This window comes from Sarcophilus harrisii, chromosome 3 (assembly GCF_902635505.1).
Source record: "Sarcophilus harrisii chromosome 3, mSarHar1.11, whole genome shotgun sequence".
Lineage (NCBI taxonomy): Eukaryota > Metazoa > Chordata > Mammalia > Dasyuromorphia > Dasyuridae > Sarcophilus > Sarcophilus harrisii.
The window spans coordinates 594,791,921-594,811,986 of NC_045428.1; the positions used below are offsets into that span (position 1 = coordinate 594,791,921).

The 20,066-nt window shown below is 68.2% G+C and overlaps 2 protein-coding genes across 4 annotated transcripts; one reads left to right on the forward strand and one right to left on the reverse strand.

Annotated features, from left to right (window-relative positions):
- Positions 1-384: 384 nt before the first annotated feature.
- PAFAH1B3 (platelet activating factor acetylhydrolase 1b catalytic subunit 3) lies at positions 385-2,562 on the forward strand. 3 transcript variants are annotated; one of them, XM_031963251.1, is made up of 5 exons: positions 385-644; positions 890-979; positions 1,350-1,539; positions 1,695-1,817; positions 2,248-2,562. In XM_031963251.1, exons 1-5 carry the CDS (start codon positions 567-569, stop codon positions 2,412-2,414), a joined length of 648 nt encoding a protein of 215 aa, XP_031819111.1. In that variant the 5' UTR covers positions 385-566; the 3' UTR covers positions 2,415-2,562. The 3 variants fall into 3 exon arrangements, with proteins under 3 accessions (XP_031819111.1, XP_031819109.1, XP_031819110.1); XM_031963249.1 differs by having other exon boundaries at positions 388-644; positions 1,420-1,539; XM_031963250.1 differs by having other exon boundaries at positions 398-644; positions 1,423-1,539.
- Positions 2,563-3,587: 1,025 nt separating this feature from the next.
- On the reverse strand, positions 3,588-20,066 carry CIC (capicua transcriptional repressor). Its single transcript, XM_031961673.1, has 20 exons — positions 19,493-20,066; positions 12,459-12,608; positions 12,030-12,264; positions 11,787-11,916; positions 11,514-11,696; positions 11,099-11,264; positions 9,911-10,110; positions 9,605-9,827; positions 9,188-9,291; positions 7,837-9,109; positions 7,071-7,258; positions 6,869-6,990; positions 6,608-6,783; positions 6,219-6,518; positions 5,712-6,040; positions 5,385-5,611; positions 5,161-5,315; positions 4,948-5,079; positions 4,699-4,830; positions 3,588-4,613 (listed from the first exon to the last, which is right to left on the reverse strand). Exons 1-20 carry the CDS (start codon positions 20,064-20,066, stop codon positions 4,261-4,263), a joined length of 5,352 nt encoding a protein of 1,783 aa, XP_031817533.1. The 3' UTR covers positions 3,588-4,260.

The following is a 20,066-nucleotide window of genomic DNA, read 5'->3' on the forward strand; positions in this document are numbered from 1 at the left end:
TTCCTCGCCCGCAAAAAGGAAATGAAGCCGCCAGCGCGGGGGTGACCGGAGGACGGGACTGCTGGCAAAGCGCTAACACGGGCCGGGCCCCGCGTCGGCGCTCGCTAAGGGCTCCTTCTCTCCCGGTCGCGCTCTCGCCCCCCCCCCCCGGTGCGGAATGGCCTCGCCCCTCCCCCCGTGAATGGCCTCGCCCTCCCCCCCCCGGTGCGGAATGGTCTCGCCCCGAGCTCGGCCCAGTCCCCAGCGCCGCGTGGGCGCCGGAGCCGGATCCCGGAGGTGAGGCCGACGCGTCCATCCCGTCCTTCCGCGGGGGGGGAGACGGCGCCCCCCGCCCCGAGCGCAATGGGCGCGCCCGGCCTAGTCGCGGGGCGGGGCGGCCCATTGTCCGCGGCGGGCGGGGGTTGGGAGGGGGCTCATTGTCCCGGACTGCGGGCGGGACCATCGCGCGCGGCGGCGGGGGGAGCGCGGCAGGCTGAGAGCCGGCGCGGGGGAGACGCGAGGAGGAGTCCGGGAGCCGGGCTGACCTCGGGATCGCCGCCGCAGCAGCAGCAGCCGCCCAGGCCGCGATGAGCGGAGATCACAACCCGGCCAGCACCCCGGCCCCGGGCCAGGACGTGCAGGGCGACGGGCGCTGGATGTCCCTGGTGAGGGTCCCGGGCCGCGGGGGGGGGGCCGAGGGAGTCGCACCCCACCCCTTCTCACCTCCTCTCCCGGCCGCTCCCTGCGCCCATTCCACAGCCAGGGAAACTGAGGCGCGAGTGCGGTGGGGGGGGGGCTCGGCCAGGCCCCAGTGTGACCTCGGGGCCCGAGTCAGCCGCGGTGGGGAGGGGGCGGGGACCGTCCTTGTCCGAGGCCCCCGCCGGACCCGAGTGACCCGTGCCCTCTGCAGCACTACCGCTTCGTGGCGGACAGCAAGGACAAGGAGCCCGAGGTGGTCTTCATCGGGGACTCCCTGGTGCAGCTGCTGCACCAGTGCGAGGTGAGGCGCCCCCTCCCCAAAACGGCGGGGCCGCGGGGGCGGGGCGCAGGCCCAGGGCCGGGCGTGGGGGCGGGGCTTCCGAGGGCGCTGCTGTCAGGCCAGAGCCGCCCCCCCCCCAACTTGGGGGCACAGAAGTCACTGCTGGCGGGGGAAGGGGCATTCCTGGGGGCAGAGCTGGCGGGGGTGGGGCCTGGGGGGCAGAGCCCATCTCTGCGGAGGCCCCCTGGGGCAGGACCCTGCAGGGGTCACCACCTGGGGCTCCCATCTGCCCGGTGGTGAGCAGAGGCCGCTCTTCTGAGGGGGCCCCGGTCTGGCCTGCCTAGGGCCAACCCAGGGGCGCCTTCTTTGGGGGCATTTCCTCCGACTGTAGACGCGGGTCCTGCCCGGGGGAGGGGGCTTACCTGAGGGACGGAGCCGTCCCATGCCCGTTTCTGCCCCAGCAGCTCTGGCGGGAACTCTTCTCTCCTCTGCACGCGCTCAACTTTGGGATCAGTGGGGACAGCACTCAGCACGTGCTGTGGCGGCTGGAGAACGGGGAGCTGGAGCACATCCGTCCCAAGGTGAGGGAGCCGGGCCGGGCCGTCCGGGGGGCCGGGCCCCCTCTCCTCAGGTCGCTGGGACGGCGGTCACAGCCCCCGGGAGGCGGCGCCCCCCTTTCATGGGTCACAGCCCCCGGGAGGCGGCGCCCCCCTCTCATCGGTCTCGCCCTTTCCAGATCGTGGTGGTCTGGGTGGGGACCAACAACTACGGGCACACGGCAGAGCAGGTGGCGGCTGGAATCGAGGCCATCGTGGGCCTGGTGAACCAGCGGCAGCCCCAGGCAAGAGTGGTCGTGCTGGTAAGAGGCTGGGACGGGGAGGGAGGGCCCCCCCGGAGCCTTCTCTTTGCCTTGCCCTCAGGGGCAGACCCCAGAGCTGGGAGGCCTTGGGGAAGGGTCCTTGGCACCCGTGCCCCCACGTGACAGGAAAGAGAGCAGCTCAGAGGGGAGGGGGCTCAGTAAGGTCACAGAAGGGATGGGGGCCAGGATGCTGCAGAGGGAGGCACTCAAGAGGGCAAGGGTTTGCCCAGCCAAGCCGAGACTCCCGTGTCCCCAAGCTCTGTTCTGAAGCTTCTGCCCTCCAGCTGGAGGTTGCTCATTGGCAAATCAGGGAACTGGCACAATCTAGGTCAACCTCCAGAGCTGGAGAGGGAACGGGGTTTAGCCCCGGGTCCCACCGGCTTCACGATGGCAGTGGGGAGGCCCCCCTCAGGCTTGCTCCGTCTCCCAGGCCCTGCTGCCGAGAGGCCAGCACCCCAACCCACTGAGGGACAAGAACCGCCGCGTCAACGAACTGGTGCGAACCGCCCTGGCGGGCCGGCCCCGGGCTCACTTCCTGGACGCGGACCCCGGCTTTGTGCACTCGGACGGCACCATCAGCCACCACGACATGTATGACTACCTGCACCTGACCCGCCTCGGCTACACGCCCGTGTGCAGGGCCTTGCACGCTCTGCTCCTGCGCCTCCTCGCCGCCGGCCAGGGGCCCCCGCAGCTCGAGCCCGGCCCGTGAAGTCCCTCCTCATTAAACACCCCCCTCTCCCCAGTCTGGCCTCCTGCCTCATCTTTTGCGTCCGTCTTAATCCTGGGGGGGAACACTGACCTCCCGGTGCCCCATCCCAGCCTCGGGAGACCCTGCCTGGGAGCCCTTGGGGATCCAGGCCGAGCCCCGTGTCTTGGGAAAAGCAGGTCAGCCGAGCTCGGCAAGGAACCGGACCAGGAGGCCAAGTGTGCAGACCTCGAGCCCCAGGGGTCCTCATGCTGACCCCAGACTGCGGCCGGAGCCTCCTGGTTGACTTGGGCTAAGTGTTTGCCCTTTCTTGCCAATTCTTCCATGGGAAGGTCAGGAAGCCGTGCTTGGGACTTAAGAGCTGGAAGGAAAGAGCTCCCACCGGGGGCCAGCGAGGGGCGGGGCGGGAGTGACTGGTGCTTCCCAGGCCTACTTATGTGGGGTAGACCGTGAATGTCCAGAGTGCCCCACCTACCCACGCCTTGAGGCTTGTGAGGGGATCCTACTAGAACAAGGGCCTCCTCCCCCTCCCGTGCCCCAGCCCCCCATTCTTGCATTCCCTTCTAGTCTAGTTTGTCTCGCCCCGGGCAGGGAGGCCTCTGGGGCCCCTTCTGGATAGGCCCCTGCTGCACGTGGCCCCCAGGAGTGTAAGCCAGAGGTCCCAGGTGGCTACAGCCCAGAGCTCCACCCTCAGTCTGGACTGGAGGGGCAGGCTGTCCGGCAGTATAAAGCACCAGTGGGCGGGCCCAACTCCTGCATCCTTCCAGTCTTGTCCCCCCTGCCCGCTTGACACCCTTGCCCAGGGAAGGCCCGTCACCTCCTGCGGCCACATAGTGGCTTTAGGCCCTGCCAGCAGGGCGGGGGAGGCCCTGGGCAGCAGGGGCCCGCACCGGGCCGGGTCCCAGGCCGGCCACCAGACCGTGGGGCCCAAGGACAAAGGGCTTCTCCAGGGGAGGTGACCGATGGCGAAGCTGCCGCTTCGCGGGCTGCCCGGGCCGAGTCCCTGGGGCCCTGGGCCCTTTGTCCTCCCCTGTGCCCCGGGTTCCAGGCCGTCAGACACGTGTGTTAAAACAGCTTTAATCTCGGTCTTCGAGGCTTCTCGGCACAGTAAGAAATATTGCACATGATCAACATGTATTGTTCCAGGGATGGGGGTGGGGGACAGGGAAATTGCCTTCTTAGAAAGTACAGCCTGGTGGGGGAGCAGGTGAGGAGGAAAGGGGCACACCCTGCCTGCCCCCCACCTCGGGCCAAAGTGCAGGAGCCCCCCCCCCCGGCCTGATCCTCCACCCCTACCCCCAAACTAACCTGAGTCCAGCCCCTTGAGGGAGGGGAGAGAGAGAAGTGGGCACCACCACCCTCAGTTCTGGGCTATCTCCCCAGCGGCCCCCGGGGGGAGGGGGCTCCCAGCTTTCCCTCCGGCAGTCCTGCCCTCATGAGCCATTTTGCATAAAGTAGAGTGAAAAGATTCGAAAGGTAACAAACTCCAGGTTATGTACAGGGGCTCCGCGGGGGCCGGAGTCCCCCCTCTGCCCACCGCTGCCCCCCCCCTCCCAGACCCCAGGGAGGGGAGCAGTGGGAGGAGGGGACCTTGTTCCTCCGTTCACTGGAGAGAGGCTTCACATACGGGGCTCCCCCCTCCCCCCCTGCTTTCGGCCCCCTGCACCGCCGTGCCCGGGGCCAGCTCGGGGCCGTCTGTCTCCTCTTGGGGGATTATCTTCCCCTGCGGACCCCTCACCTGCCCCCCGGGGAGGGTCCGGGTGGGGGAGGGGAAGGCTGGCCGGCCCCGTCCCAGCCGGCGTCACTGGGTGCTGGCTCCGAGGCTTGGGGAGGCGCAGCCGAAGGGACGGAGGATGAGGAGTCCGGAGCAGGGGGTGGCGAGTCAGGGCCCTCGGCGGGGGGCGGGGGAGCGGTCCCTGCACTGGCGGGGGGAGGCCCAGGGCCAGGGGCCTCCCCACCGGGGGGCTGTTCTGTGGGGGTTGCTGCCTGCATGATCTTCTGCCGGACCTCTCTGATCTTCAGCTGGAGACACACTTTGGAGGGGAAGATGTCCGCGTAGCGCGCCTGGAACGCGGCCGTGGCCTGGGCTGGGAAGGGACGGACAGCACGGTGAGCGGGGGTCCGGCCCCGGACGGCGTCCCCACCCCCGCCCCGTCGGCCAGCCCAGCTCACCCGAGGGGAAGAAGCCGTGGTCCTGGAAGAGCTGCATGACCAGGGCGCGCCGCTGGTCCAAGGTGCGGCGCAGCGACGAGTAGGGCACCTTCTCGTACTCCAGCTCCCCCAGCACGTCCTCCGCCTCCGTGCCTGCGGCCAAGCGGGGCAGGTCAGGGGGCTGGCGCCCTGCCCCCACTGGCCCTGACCCACCCCCCGCCGGCCCCCACCCTGGCGCCCCGCCCCCGCCGGCCCTGACCCCAGGCTCACCGGTGCGGTCAAAGGTGAAGATGTCACCCTCGCACTTGGCGCTCTTCGGCGTGTTGGGCTCAGAGCTGCAGCTCGAACGACGCCTCATTTTGCGCTTGGGGGAGGTGGGGTCCTCTGGGGCCGAGTCCAGGTCTGGGGGAGAGGGGAGCGGTGTGAGGGGGGAGCCCGCCCCCCCCAGCCACAGGGCGGACCAGGCCGCGGGAGGGACCTCACCCGTCGAGTTCTTCCTCTTCTTCCTGTAGGAGCCCAGGATGGCGCGGGGTGAGGTGGCCAGCGACTGCAGCGTGGGCGAGGGCAGCACCTCCTCCGGCCGGAACTCGGGCAGCTCCGCGAAGCGCTCCTCGAAGTCCACCTCCGAGAGGACCCTGCTGGAGGATGGCCAGCATCAAGCCCCCGCCCGCCGGCCGCCCCCCCCCCTCCTGCCACTGCACACTCACTTGTCTACCGAGTCAAAGGTCTTCTTCAGCGGAGGAGGCCGAACCTTCACCTTCTTGCTGGGGGCTTCCTTCCGCTCTGGGGTGTCTCCGGTCCCGGGAGGCCGCCCGCCACCCCCTTCACTGCCCCCAGGCGCAGGGGCTGGGCTGGGCGGAGCCGGGGGCTCCCCGCGGCTCTCCAGTGCCAGGGCTGGAATCCGCCAATCAGGGGAGCTGGGAATCTTGCCGGCCTAGGGGGTAGCGAAGGGGAGTGAGTTCAGATCTGCCCAAAGGCACGTGACTACAAGGCAATGGGAACAGGCCGGGGACCCCCGCCCCCCACCCCCTCACCATTTCCAGTGCCTTGACTCCTGCCCGATCCTCGGCGGGCGGGCCTGGGGGAGGGCTGGCCCGGGAGCTCTCCCGGCCGGGCGGAACCCAAGTTTCCAGGGGAGGTGGGGGCGCGGGCGTGGCTGGCCGACCGTCGGCCTCCGCCTCTGGGGGCATCTCCCTGGCGGCGCTCTGCTCTGCAGCCTGCCGGGGGAGGGGACCCGGCCGGGCAGGGACCCCCGACTCGTAGGACCCCACGGGGATGCTGGCGATGGCCGCCTTCACTTTCTGCGGGGGCTTGGGTGGGGGGCGCTGGGCTTTCGGGGTCACCAAGCTGTAAGCCACGGAGCCTGTTGAGAAGAGAAACGCCCGGGATGCGACCAACGTGAGCCCAGGCCCCTTCCTGTCCACGCCTCGCTCTGGTGACGGGCTCCCCCTGGCCAGGGTCACCTCCCCATTCCCATCTCTGAAATCCCTGCCCGCCCCCCCACCTCTCCCCATTCCCCCGGGGCCGGGCCCATCACCCACCTGTGGCACTGGGGAAAGGACTAGTAGGGGTCTGAGAGGCAGTGGGGGCCGGAGGAGCGGGTGCCCCGCCCTTGGGCAGGATGGCAGCAGGAGGGGCAGCACTGGTGGCCACGGTATAGACGAGACCCGGGGGGGCGGGGGCTGGTGGGGTTGGCTGAGGGAGGGGCATGGCTGAGGGGCCCCCTGGCCCGCCAGGGTAGAAGGCTGTGATGACGGGACCCCCGGTGCAGGCTGGCGGCAGCTGGGGGCTGGGGACTGGTGACACGCCAACCTGGCCTGGGGCCAGAAGCGGGGCTTGGCCTGGAGGAGAGAGGGAGCGGGTCAGAGCGTAGGAGGGACGACCCCTCCACAAAACGCCCCCCTCAGCCCCTCTCTGCCGCCCCCCTCACCTGAGATCAGGGGCTGGACTATGGCAGGACCGCTGGGCCCAATGGTGGTGAAGCCCAGGGCCACGGAGCTGGCCGGCCCGTAGGAGGCCGGCGCGCCGGGAGCCGCGCTCTGGCTGGAGGAGGAGCCGGGGCCCAGGGGCAGGGCGTGCCCAGCGGCAGACTGCACGTAGGTTATCCTGCCCGGGAAAACAACGGAGGCAGGTGAGCTGGGGCTCCCGCACCCCTGGCACCCCCACACCACCACCCCACCTCGCCAATTACCTGGTGGAAGAGGGCAGAATGACCTTCTGGGACTGGGAGGCAGGACTGGGCAGGGTGGCCGGGCTGAGTGGGGGCACCAGGCTGCCAGGAGTGGTCACTGGCACCGGGGTGAGCTGGATGATCTACAGGAAGTAAGAGAGAGGGCGGTTGCCCTGGACCCGAAGCCATGCCCCCGGTGCCCACCCCAGGCCCGGCCACTTACCTTGCTAGATGGCTGGGCTCCGTTCTGCACTGGCACAGAGAAGGGTGGGCTCACCAAGGGCAGAGACTGGCTGGCCCCCCCACCTCGCACCGCCATGCCAGGCGCCGCCAGGGGCACCAGGACCTTCCCAGGCAGCAGCTGGGTGGAGCCTGCCGAGGGCTGGGCCTGCACTGGAGACACTGACTGGGCTGAAGGGGAAGAGAGGGAGCAGGGGGGCTGAGGAAGACCACCTTCTTCCTCCCCTTGCCCTGACTCTTCCCCACTCCTGACACTCAGAAAGGCAGACTCGGGTCCTTAGAACCCCAAGAGCATGGGGCCGGACACCTTCCGCTAACGACCCAGCAGGCCCTGCGCTCCCCGGCCCATCGTGGGACAGGCGACTGACCACAGTTCCCGTGGGCCTGGGCCTCCGGGCTGCCCCACTATGGGCCCTTCGAGGCCACCCTCCCCCGGATCGGCTCCCACCAGGCCGGAGATGACCAGTGCCTGTCTGTCCCGGAGGGCCCAGCTTGTGGCGAGGACCTCTGGGTTGGCCGGGCTGCTGCGTCTCACGGGGGGCTTCTACGATAGAGCTCCCGGCCCACTCAGGTTTTTGGATCTTTTATCGAAGGAACCGCCGCCCGGGCCCACCTAGCAGCAGCTGCCACATCTACATCCGGACCGTCCCTGGTGGCCGTGCCCTTGCCTCGTGTAACCAAGCCTGCCCCCATGTCCCCGAGTTCTCCATCACTTAACGTTCCCATCCTCAGCCCCCCGGACCCCTCACCTTTGGGGGGTGCGGCAGAGGGCACTGGCTGCAGGATGGGAATCCCAGGGGCTGGGGTGGCTGGTGCCAGGACCTTCCCGTTGGTGGCAGTTCCTGGTGGCAGGGCAAAGCGGATGCTGGCCGTGGGGCCTGATCCCCCGACAGCTGCAGCTTTGGGCCCAGGCACCGTCGGGGCTGGGGCCACTTGCAGCTGCTGGGGCAGGGTGGGCAGAATGTACTGCACCTGGGTGATGCCCCCAGGTTTGCCTAGAGGGGCGGGCTGCAAGATGCCCAGGGGCACAGGGCCATTTGGGCCACTGCCAGTGGGGGGCCCCGCTGCAGCTGCTGTCCCCCCTCCACCAGGCGGTCCTTGGGCAATGAACTGCACAGCCGGAGGGGCGGAGGCACCATAGCCCGGGGTGCCCACGAGAAGGTTGGTCACGGCAGTGGGGGCCTTGCCCACCCCCAGAAGGGGCCCTGCCACCAGATGCGGGGCCGTAGGGGCTGCTTGCTTTTTATCGGTGTAGACCAGACCGATACCGAGCGGAGAGCCCCCCGGTGCTCGGGGACCAGCCCCCGCCTCCCCTTTGGCACCTCCTTCGGCCGGTGACCCCTCACCTCGCCCCGCCCCAGGGAAGGGTTTGGAAGCAATGGGCACCGGGGTGCTGCTGACCGGCCGGACCACATTGGTCACCACGGTTGGAGCGGGGCGTGGGGGGGCTGGGGGGGCTCCATAGGTGAGTCCTCCACTCCCCAGCGAAGCGGGGGCCGTCACCAGCACCGTGGCCGACGGTAGTCGGGCAGCTGCGCTCCCATCCCGCTCTGGGGGATCCTTGGCTGGGTACAGGTTGCCCCCGGGGGGCAGCACTAAGGCCTGCAGGACACCCCCTCCAGAAGGCGAGGCGATGACCGAGGGGCTGGGGAAAGACTGGGATCCAGGGGGCTCCGGCCCTCCCGTGCTCTCTGGCCGCTTGCGCCGATAAGCATTTGGGTCCACAGGAGGAAAACGGGCTTTAGGAGGCAGGGGGCCTCCCCCGACAGAGTGCTGGGCACGAAGAGGCCCTGCGGCAACACCTCGACCAGACTCTTGGGTCTTGAAGGTCCCGGGGGCCAACTGGAAGGAGGAAGAGGAGGAGGAGGAGGAGGATGGCGTGGGCCCGTAGCCCTTGGAAAAAGCTGAAGATGGGTCAGGGGCTCCGGGGGGTTCAGACTCCAGGGGTGGGCGGCAGTGAGTGAAGGCAGTAGACAAAGAGGATGACCGGATCACAGGTGAGAACAACTTCCTGCCAAAGCCCTGGGGGGAGAAGGCACCAGGGTGAAGGAGGGCTCTGTGGCTGGGCCCTGCCCTCCCGGGCCTGCCGTGGCGCCTCACCTTGGCGCCCTCGGGGTCCTCCCCAGAGCTGTCCTCACTGTCGCTGTCCGTCACCCGCTCTTTGCACTTCAGGTCGATGTCGGCGCTGCCGAAGCCGTCGTCCGCTTAGAAGCAGAGGAGCAAAGAAGCCACCGGTGAGCCCTCCCTGGGGCCAAAGCCAGAGCTCTCCCCCCTTCCTCTCTCCCTGCTTTCCTCCCACATCGGCTTGTAATGGGGTCTTGGGCGTGGGGGTTGAGGAGGAGAGCAGGCTGGGAAGTGCTCTCTCCGGCCCCTCCTCACCAAGAAGCAGGCCCGGGGGCAAAGAGGACTTAGCGAGTGAAAACACGGGCCTGCCCCCAAGATGCACCTGGGGCAGGGGGGGCACAGCGACAGCAGGATGGGGCCCCCGCCCTCCCCAGGGCGCCCAGGCCCCCTCACCGATGACGTCATCGTCGCCTTCCTCCTCACAGATGACCATCCGCTCCTCATCGCTGGTCATGTCTTCGCTGGCCGTGCGCTGGGAGCGGGACGGCCGCGCCGGCAGCATCGGGGGCCGCCCACCCGCCAAGGTTCCGCCCTCGCTGGGAGTGGCAAAGGGCCCTGGGCCTCCATACTGAGGTGCAGGCTTCGATCCTGTGTAGGGAGCTGGACCCGACACCATCTGCGGGGAGGGTGGAGACACAGGGTTGGCTGCTGGAGTCCGGCCAACGCCGGCCCTCAGGGGGGGCCTCCCCCCGGCTGTACCTGGGTGAGTTCCTGCAGCGCCTGGCTGTCCGGCTCACCCCCGTCTAAGCCATGCACGCCACTGTGGGAGAACGCTCGAGGCCTGGTGGGGCCGGGCCCCACGGGTTGCAGCCGTTCTGCAGTCCCAGGGCCAGAGGCCGGGGTCTTGACCTCCGTGCCCAGCAAGGTTTGGGCTGCTGCCGACAGTAACTCTGACGAGACTGCGCGGGGAAGAAAGCCGAGTCAGAGCCGGAGAGACCTTGGACGCAAGAGCCGAGCCTTCCCCCCAGCCCTGACCTCTCCAGCATCCGAGACCCCCGGCCCCGCTGGTGGAGCCCGGCATCCCAGAACCATGAGGCTCTCTGGACATCCCCTTCCACTGCTCCAGGGTGTTCCAGAGGGGCTCGGCAGGAGGGGATAATTCCACACTAGTTCCCAAGGACAGACGCTGTGATGTGTCCACATGCCCCCCTCCCCAAAAAAACACTTCCAGACTTCAGGTCCCCAACCTTTACCCATAACGCCGTGGGGGCAGCCAGGTAGTAGGGGGGTGGGGGGGGGGGAGCGCCAGCCCCGGAAGCAGGAGGCTCTGAGTTCAAGTCCACCCTCAAACATTTATTAGCTGTGTGACCCCAGGCAAGCCACTTAAGCCCATTCCAAACAAATAAACTAAAAGTCACGTTATTCCCAGAAAGGAAAGGGGAAGGAAAAAGACAAACAGGGACAGCTATTTCTTCACCACTTTTAATACAACCCTTTCCTCATGACCCCCCCTGGTGGGGCAGGCAGGGCAAGGCCTATGCTCAAATTGTACGAGTAAGGTGCCAGTCTCATCCCTCCAAAACAAGAGAAATCTGTGTTTGGACTCTGAAAATAAGTCTATTTTTGCTACACCCAAAATGGACTGAAATAAGGGCAGGAGAGGGTGTTTGACGGGAGAGCTCGGGAGGGCAGCCCACACACCGGGCAGGGGGAGGGGTGAATGGGAGCCGTAGGAGGGAGCCGGCTACTGAGGCTGTGGGAGGGAAACTGGAAGAGAGCCGGAGAGAGAAAGGAGGGCAGGCCCGAGGCCCGGGGCCCGGAGCTGCGGCGCTCGCCCCCACCCAGCCCCTCCTTAGGTAAGGATTTACAAGGGTGTTTCCCCCTCTCGAAGGTGCCCTTCTCTGGGTCCTGGCCCGCTAGGACGTCCGGGGACTCTGTGGGACCCACCTCCAGGGGCGGCTGCCGTGCCAGTCTCGGACATGCTGCGCTCTCGCATCTCCTTGGGACCTCCCGCCAGGCCGAGGGCCATGGGCTTGGCATCTGAGCTTGATTTCTTCCGGTCCTTGTTGCACCATTTCCAGTCCGGGTGGGCCTTGAAGTGGGCCTCCTTCACCTGGCAGGGCGAGCAGCAGGGGGTGAGGGGGGGCCAGGAGGCCAGGACAGGAGAGCCAGAGGAGCCAAAGACGGGGAGGAGCAGAGAGAGGAAGTGGGCGGGGACGGAGGGACAACCAGCAGGTTCTGGGCCCCCAGCCTGGGCTCGGGTGGAGTCTCCTCCACCAGAGGTATTTCCTGCCTGCTTGGGACTCAGGGCTGAACTTCCTCTTGGCCTTTTACTGGGGAAGGGGCAAGAGCCCGGAGTTACCTGAAAGGCCAGATCGTGGTACTTCTGTTTCTCCTTGGGTCCTAGAGCGTACCACCACTCGCCCAGGATCTTGCTGACGGTCCGGTTATCCTGGTTCGGGTGGCGCTGATGCACCAGGGCCCGGTGTCGCTTGCTGAATATCATGAAGGCGTTCATGGGCCGTCGGATGTGATCCTTCTCCCTCTGAGGGCAGACAACAGAGAGGACATGGGTCAGGCCGGGGCAGTCAATGAAGGCAACCTGTGAGCTGGGCAAAGGGGACGTCTAGAGGACCTTGTTGGGGCTGCGCCCATCCTTCTCGGAGGAAGAGTCCCTCTCCTTGGGCAAGGCGCTGAGGGACTGTGTCCGGCGTTTTCCTGGTGGGAGTGGCAACTGGATCTCAGGAGACATGATAGAGAGGAACCTGTGGAATTGGGGAGAGCTAGATGATGGTCTCAAGCCCACCTCCCCAATCCCTTTCCCTTCTCCCTCCCCAGGGCCCATTCTAGGAGACTGACCCACTCCCAACAGACTCACGCGTCATCGTGGTCACTCTCGGTCTCGCTGTCCAGCCGGCTCTCCCCGGTAGGCCCGGGGCCTTCCTCCTCAGAATGCTGAGGTGGAACCTTGCTGCCTTCGGAGGCCCCGGGGGCTTGGGGAGGGCCGGGAGCTGGGCTCTCAGGGCAGGTAGCCCCAGGTGGCCGTCCAGATTCTGGGCCTCCCGTCCCACTGGGGGACTGCTCGTGGGCCACTGCCGCGGACTCTGCGGGCTCTTAAAAATGGAGAAAAATAAATACTTGTTAAAGCCAGTTCTGCCAGTAAAAAGAAAAAAAACTAAACCAGGACTATTCGTTCAAGTGCCACTAGGACGAACAAAAAGGAGAATATGGGTCAAGCTGATACCCCAACCCTGTTACAATACCTGGGAAAGAGGGTCCCCCCCACTGGAGTCCAGAAGCACCTTACCTTTGCTCTGGCTAGAGGAGACAGAGTGGCTGGCTGGCTGCTGGGCCTCACTGGGCTGAACAGAAGGGTCAGGCTGGCTGGGTGCCAGGAATGGGACAAGCGAGTGCCAGGGAAATACGGCCACCGAGCGTGGCTCCACATTTGTCCACACTGCCAGGAAGGAGAGAGAAAAAGCGGGTGGGAGGTACAGTGAGGGGCAAGGGAGGCAGCACACCTTCCAGTCCCTCCCATGGCTGGTTCCCCTTCTCTGTAACTCTCTGCGTCCCTTTCCCCTAAATACAGCTTCCTGCTTCTGTTCCAACCCGGGTCCCGGGCAGGAGATTCCTCCAGGAGCCTCCACGGGCGCTGGGGCGGCTGGCCACTCTCCGAGCTCTCCCAGCCTCCCTGACTCGGCTCCCGAGAAGGGCACTTCGTAGCCCATTTACCAGCAGCCCCTCCCCCCACATTCCCCAGCAGTGGGGGAGGAGGAGGCTCGACCTCCCTTTTCCCTCCCACAGCTGTCATCTGGGACATAAGAAGGCCCGTGTCCCAAGTCGGGGGGCCGGAACACCCCAGACCCCTTTGGGTGGGGGGCCTTGTGTCAAGAGCCTGGTCGGTCCGGGGGCAAGACCGGCGAGGGAGGGGAACCAGAAGGGGAGGCCGGCAGAGTCAGCCTCTGCCCCGTGGGGGAGGGACCCTGGCCCCAGGTTTTTCCACCAATTTCCCCCCCCGGCCTGGGGAGGGAGGTGGGGGTTCAACTCAGGAAGGGGGGTCCCCGCCTTGCCCCTTGGGACCCCCAGCAAAGTTCCTACTGACAAGGGCTGGCCAGCGCGGGCCGCCCGGCGGCGTAAGAGGGACCCCGGCCCCCCATTCCCTCCTGAGAGGGGGGGGGAGGCCGACCAACTGCCCGAGGCCGCGGGGGGGCGGCTGGGCGGGGGGCCGGGGGGCCCAGACATGGTCCCGGCGGGCTCCGGGCCGCCACCGCCCGCCGCCTCCTCTGGCCTCGGCGCCCCCCGCCGCCCCCCTCCCTCCCTCCCCCCGCCGCCGCCGGGCCCGGGCCGGGGGGGGGAGGCCCCACGCCCCCCCCCGCCCGGCCCGCCCCGCCGGGGGTCCGGCCGGGCGCGCCTGCGCCTCCGGGGAGGGGAGGGGGGGGGGCCCGGCCCGAGCGAGCGAGCGCGCCGGCCCGCCCCTCCCGTGCCCCCCCCCGGGGGTCACGGGGCCGGGGCCTGGGGCACGCGCACCGCCTCCGCCCGCGACAGGCGGCGCCACGCCACTGACGGCCACCCCCCCTCCGGGGGCTGCCGCCGCCGTTGCCGCCTCCCCCGGTGGCCCGGACCGCCTAACGGCCCCCAGCCCCGGGGGGGCGGGTCGGGCCGCCCCCTTCCGCCCTCCCGACTGCCGGCCGGCCCTGCCCTCCGTCGGGCAGGTTCGCGACGTCCGCGCGAAAAAAAGCAGGAGGAGCAAGACACCGCTGCCGCCTTCCCCCCCGCCACTACCACTCACTCCCCCCTCCCCCCTTTACCCCCCGCCGGCCCGGCCCCGGGGGGGCCTTCCCCGGCCGGCCCCAGCGGCGCGCCCATTGGCCGCCGCCGCCGCGCGCGGGTCAGGCCCCACCGCGCCCACCCCCATTGGGTGGGGGGGGAGGAGAAACGTCAGTCACATGCAAATGAGGGCAGGGCGGGCGGACGCCGGTTGGTCCGAGCTCGGCCGGGCGGGGCGGGGCCGGAGGGGGTTGGGAGGGCGCACTGCAGCAAAGGCAGGGAGCCAGGTGGGGCGGGGCCAGGCGGGGCGGGGCCGGGCGGCCCCCAGGGCGCGCTGCTGGCGGCCTGGCTGCTGCTGCGGCGGCGGCGGGGCCGGGCCAGCCGGGCCCAGAGAGGCCCTCCCCGCCTTTCTCCCTCTTTCCATCTGGGCGTACGTACGCACGCACGCAAACAAACACACGCACATGGGCGCCCAGCCGGGGACCACGCACGCACGAGCAGCGCGGAGCGGAGCGCGCGGACTGCGGGGGGAGCTTCGGGGCCCTCATGAGCGAGACTGCCCAGGGTCCGAGCCCCATGCGCTCGCCTTGAAATCGGCGAAGTTGGCCTAGAAGCAGCGGGTCTCAGCCTGGGCAAGCCCAAGGACTACTCAGAATCTTGGTCTAAATGCACCAAATAAAACAAGCGGGCGGCAAAGGCAAGCGAAGCTTAGTGGAAACGAAGTTGCTTCTCTCCCCTCTGAACGCGCAGACCCTCCGAGCTCTGTCCCTGCCCTGGACCACGACCAACACCCTTGGAGGGCACCCGGGGCGAGCTGGTGCTGCTCGCTGGTTCACAAAAGGGGACCCAAGGCCTCTTAACGATGGAGGCTCCTCGTCCTCGGTTCCCCAGGGGGTCGAGGCCCCCCAGGGGGTACCAGTGACCTACTGAGGCCCAGGAGTAGTTGCCGGAATCAGAGCCCCTCCTCCTTCCCTCTGCTGCCCACCCACCCCTGCTGCCCAGGGCAGGGACCCCTTTGCCGCAGACCGGAGCAGTTGAGTGAGGGCACATCTGGTACCCCTGAAATGGCAAGAAGATGGGACGCTGCCAGACACTGGCAGAGGTGCCCACCGTGGCCAGAGGCCTAGGGCTGCGTGCCGGGTATGAGCCAGAGATGGGGAGGAGGGTCGGAGGAGCCCTGGCACTGGCCACCTCCAGCCTAGAGCCTAGGACCCAAAGAGCAGCCCCTCCCCCGTCTGCAGGTGGGGAGGGGAGAGCTGCCTTCGGGCCAGGCCGTGGGGGCTCTGCGGCTGCTTTCCATTCCCCTCCTCCATAACCCCAGGCTCCTCAGCTTGCATTACCTCACTACCCCTGGGACAGCCAGCAGCCCCAGAAATCAATGTGTCCGGCTGTCTGTTGCCCGCAGCCCCCTCCCCATTCGGTGAGTCACCCACCTGGAGCTTAACCTCTTCCTTACTGCCCAGGTTCCTGACTTGACTCAGAGCCCACGCACAGGCCTCTGGGCCTGGCTTTTCTCACCCTGATCCCTTCCCTGGGGAACCCTGGATCTGCCATTCTCCTTCTGTAGAATGTCTGTGCTTGGGTGGGGGGGTCTCTGTCCCCCTCCCCCAGCCTGTCCCTGGGTTCCAAAAAGCTATCCCCCGGGGGAACATCTGGAAATACAGCCAGGGGAGGGGAAGCGGCCTTCCCAAGGCCTCTTGGATGAAGGAAGGGTTGGAATCTGGGCGGGAAGGGCCCCCCCTCTTTCCCTGGGCACGGTGCCAGGCCTATACTTAGCAGGCATTGTTCTAGGGGGGAAGAGGGGAGGCATCAGAACCTGAGCTAATCCTCCCCCTCCTCCGCTGCTCTGGGGCCAGGAGAGCTCGGCTCCCTCTGCCCTCCCCCATGGCTCCCAGGCTAAAACAGGGGCCCACCTGGGGGGGCCCTTTGGGTCAGATGAGGTGTCCCCACTGGGAGGGGAGCAGGACTCCACCCTCCCTCTGCAGACGAACCCCCGGGGCTCTCCAGGCCCAGACACAGGCAGAGGCCACTCCCAGACACACGGCCCCAAGCAGGCAGGTCTGTGGACCCCAGCCCCATGGCTTGCCCCCCAGTGAAGGCCCCCTCCCTTTCCCCCACAATGAGGAGGGGAGAGGGGAAACTCCGGGCCTGGGGCAACCGATTGGGGCCCCGTTCCTGATCCGCATTAGAAGGGGGACTGAGACTGGGATTCTAACCGAAGAAGTCACCAGTGCAGGCTCTATCACCTTGGCCAGGTCCTTGACCTGCACCTGAAGAATGACCCAGAGCCTGCCCAGCTTCCCTTCCCACGCTTCTGTGGCCCGTCCGATCAGCTCTTCTCCTGGAAAGGGCCCGGGAGCAGTTCCCATCAAAAGAGGCCAAGTCCTCCAAGCTCGGCCCGGTGCCGGGCCCTCGGCCCATTTCTGGACCTCGGCTGCTCTCCCTCCCACGTGCCCAGGGGGCTCCCAAAGGTCTTTCCTCAAGCAGGCCATTTGAGAGATGGGAAGGCTGAGGTTCTGAGGGCCTTGCCCGGGCCCACCCAGGGTGAGCTTTGGGGCAAGAGGGGGGCGGCCCTGCCAGCCCCCCCCAAGGTCCTTGACCCAGAACCCGGGCCCCTAGGAGACACACGACTTGTTTTTCCCGCCAGATCCCTCCAACAGGAGTCGCCCCAGCCCCCGAAAAAACGAGTCCCCCATTTCACACCGATCCCACCCACCGTGCAAAGGGCCAAACCCAGGAACCGGGGAGGATTTGGGAGTAGGAAAAGGATGGGGTCTAAAAATTTGGGTGGGGGGTGGAGTGTGTAAAGGAGAAGGATGGAGGAAGGGGGGAAGAGAAACAGAAGCCGGGAAGATTAAAAGGGAGGGAAAAGGGGCCCCAAGGGGGAGATGAGGAAGGAGGAAAACGGGGAGCGGGAAGGAGAAGGGACCCGGACCCAGGGGAGAGGAGGGGAAGAAAACCAGGGGAAAGGGGATGAAGGAAGGGAAGGAGGGTGAGAATGGGAGAAAAGTTAACCCGGAACGGGGGGGGGGGGGAAGAGGGATGGGGGAGGGAGGGGAGATGGGAAAATCAAGATGGGGAGAGGGGTTTGAGGGAGGGAAGGGACACAGAAAAGGAAGGAAGGAGGGATGGCATGGGATGGGGGATGGGGACCTGCCATCCCTCCAGGGGTCTCCCACCCCAGGCAGGGACTTTGGGCTCCAGATTTCCCTCACTGCCTGGCCCCAATGCCCCCCCCGGGCCCCCAAAGGCCTTTTTGGACAGGGGGAGAGGGGAGCCCCCCCGGCCCCGCCCCTGACCCCCGGGGCCTGGGCACCGGGGCCGCTGGGCCGGGCCCCCCCTCCGGGAGGTGACTCCCACCCGGGTCCGGGTGGCCCGGGTGCCAATCGGGGGAATGGGAGGGGCCAGCCCCTCCCCAACGGCCTGTAGGGGGCCCCGGGGCTACCCGGGATCCCCTGCAGGGCCAGGGGGGCCCCACCCGGGACAAGGGCTGCTCTCGGGGCGGGCTCAGGCGGGGCTTCCCCAGCACCTCCCACCGTGGCCGGCAGGGGGCAGCGTGGCCCCGAGAGCAGCTGGGGCTGGGGAGGCCTGGGCCGCCCACCTCCGGGGCCCCAGTTATCCGCGACACCCCCTCAAAGCTCCCCGAGGCTCCTTTGGGCCCAAAGGGCCCTTCAGACCAACCTCCCCTGCGCCCCCTCTGCCTCCCCCCGGGGGCCAGATGTCTCCCCCTATCCCCTCCACCCGGAGGCTGGGGAGCTGATCCCAGAGGCTGGCGCGGAGCTCGGAAGTGCGGGGGCCCAGGAGGGCCGGGGCACTGGGGCACCACCCACCAGCCCGGATCTCCCCGGGCCGGGGACGGGCAGCTCCCGGGGGGGCAAGGGGAACCCGGCCCCTCCCTCCGGGGCCCCGCCTTCCCCCGGGAACAGGGTGGTGGGGGGGGAGGCCCCTCTGGGAGGGCGGGCAAAGGGGAAACTGAGGCCCACAACAACCCTGGGAAACCTGAGACCCAGCACAGGCCCAGAGAGGCCCGGGCCCAGAGAGCTGGGCGGCAGGGGCCGAGGGCCGGCCCCAGAGGAAGGGCCAGAGGCCAGGCCTGGAGGGAAGCACAGAGAGAGAGGGAGGCCGGGCAAGAGCGGCCGGAAAGGCAGCAGGGCCGAGGGCCACAGCAGGGCCGAGGGGCACAGGCAGGGCCAAGGGAAATGGGCACAGGCGGGACTGAGGGGCACAGGTACATGCAAGGCTGAGCGCCCTGGCAGAAGCAGGCCAAGGGGCACAGGAGGACCATGGGCATGGGCAAGGCCAGGGGGCACAGACAGGGCTGAGGGCCACCAGCAGCAGCAGGCCAAGGGGCACAGGCAGCGCCGAGGGGCACAGGTGCATGCAGGACTGAGAGCCACTGGCAGAAGCAGTCCAAGGGGCACAGGCAGAACACAGGGGCAGGGGCAGGGCCAAGGGCCATGGGCGGGGGCCCAGAGAGAGCTGAGCTGGGAACACTGAGAGGGCTAGAAAAGGAGCCCCTTGCCGGGGACCCCCCAAACCCAGAGGTCCGGGCAGGCCAGGGGGTCTGGGCACCCTTCTTGGTAATGGGCCAAATTTCCAGGGCTTTAGGGAAGGGAAAGGTCTTAGCAGGAGGGTGGGGCTTTTCAGTGGCCTTAGAGAATGGGGGGATGCAAAGGAAACCCCAGGCCTGCAGAGACCAAGGGGACACGGGGCATGTGGCCCCAGGAGACAGAGGGCAGAGCCAGAGCTGGGTGGAGGGGCTGAGGGCCAGGGAAAGACCCCAGGCCAGGGAAGACCTCAGATGGGCCCAAAGACAAAGAGCCAAGCCAAAAGCTGGGGAGAGACAGAGCGGAGGGGGGACACTGTGCCAGCTGGCGGCGGGGACCGGGCTGGGAAGGAGCCTTGGACCCCTCCCTGGGTTCCCAGTGCTGGGGGGGGGGGGCAGGCAGCAGCTGCCCAACTGGGCAGGGCCCAGAATGCATAGAATGTGGGGGTGCGCGCTGCCTGCCCCAGCCGGCCCCAAGCGGAGGCAAATGCCCGCTGGCTGTGGCGAGGAGGGAGCGGGTCAGCGTACCCCGGCTTTGCCCTCAGGCCCGTGGGGGGTCACCAGCCTGGGGGTCTCTCCATCCCAAGGGCTTGGGTGCCAGTGGGGCCTCCTGCAAGCGCACTCCCCACAGCCCATGTTCCGGTGCAGAGCCCAGGGCCCGATCTAGGCACCTCACACCAGAGGCCGAGCCGGCCCTTGGCAAGTCACTTCATGCCGTTGGTCTCAGTTCCCTCAGCCAGGACTAGGGGCGCTTGTTGGGGGACCCCGAGAAGAAGCCACCTGTACGGCTCCCTGCGACCCAGAGGGCCAGGGAGGGGGCGCCAATGCACCTCCTCTGGGCCACAGCTTCCAAGGCAAGGGGGATGTCCCAGACGCCAGCCAGCCCCAGAACCCTGCGCTTCCTCGCCAAGTGCCACCGTGTCTGCATGAAGGTTCTGCTGCCCCCAAGCCTGGCCCTCCCCCTGAGGCCCCTCCTTTGCCCCCAGAGGCACCGCTTTCACAGCCCGCCTTCTGTGGGGGCCGCTTACCTGTCCCAGGCCGGCCCATAATGACCTCCTTCTTGGGGGCGGGATGCCCAGGGTAGCTGCTGGGCACGAGGACGGGCAGCAGGGCGGCAGGCGAGGGGTGGAAGGCAACTGGCTGGAACGGTGAGGAGGCCAATCCAAAAGCCGGACCTGGCTGAGCCACGGCGGCCGGCCCGGCAGGGGGGACACTGATGGGGACGGGGGCGGGCAGGGGCGGAGGTGGGCCCGCCCACTGGCCCCCGGGGGGCGGGTGCTCGCCCAGCTCGCGGGCTGGCCACTCCCGGGTCTTCCCCCTGACCACCTCCCCCGGGGAAGAAGGCAGCGGCGCGGGTCCGGCAACCGGGAGAGTTCGCCACAGCCGGGCACCCGCCGCACCGAGGGGCCGGGTGAGGTGAGGCCGGCGGGGGGCAGCCAAGGGGAGGTGGCGGGGGGGGGAAAGGGCGGGGGGGGCCCCCGGGAAGCGGCGGTGTGGAGGGGGGGGGGTGGGAGGGGGTTCCAGTGGGTACCCTTTGAAAGTGGGGCCCCAATGGGGGAGGCCCCGGGTGGGGAGAGTTGCGGGGCCAGGGTTTGGGGGCAT

What these genes read in the sequence shown, in the direction of transcription:
- PAFAH1B3 (XM_031963249.1), top strand. Translation starts at nt 567, where the DNA reads ATGAGCGGAGATCACAACCCGGCCAGCACCCCGGCCCCGGGCCAGGAC. An exon ending in ACGGGCGCTGGATGTCCCTG is followed by an intron (nt 645 to 889) that starts GTGAGGGTCCCG and finishes TGCCCTCTGCAG; the next exon opens with CACTACCGCTTCGTGGCGGA. An exon ending in AGGCAAGAGTGGTCGTGCTG is followed by an intron (nt 1,818 to 2,247) that starts GTAAGAGGCTGG and finishes TCCGTCTCCCAG; the next exon opens with GCCCTGCTGCCGAGAGGCCA.
- CIC (XM_031961673.1), bottom strand. Translation starts at nt 20,066, where the DNA reads ATGCCCCCAAACCCTGGCCCCGCAACTCTCCCCACCCGGGGCCTCCCC. An exon ending in ATGGGCGCAGCCCCAACAAG is followed by an intron (nt 11,697 to 11,786) that starts GTCCTCTAGACG and finishes GTCTGCCCTCAG; the next exon opens with AGGGAGAAGGATCACATCCG. An exon ending in CACGGCAGCCGCCCCTGGAG is followed by an intron (nt 10,111 to 11,098) that starts GTGGGTCCCACA and finishes TTCCCCGCGCAG; the next exon opens with TCTCGTCAGAGTTACTGTCG.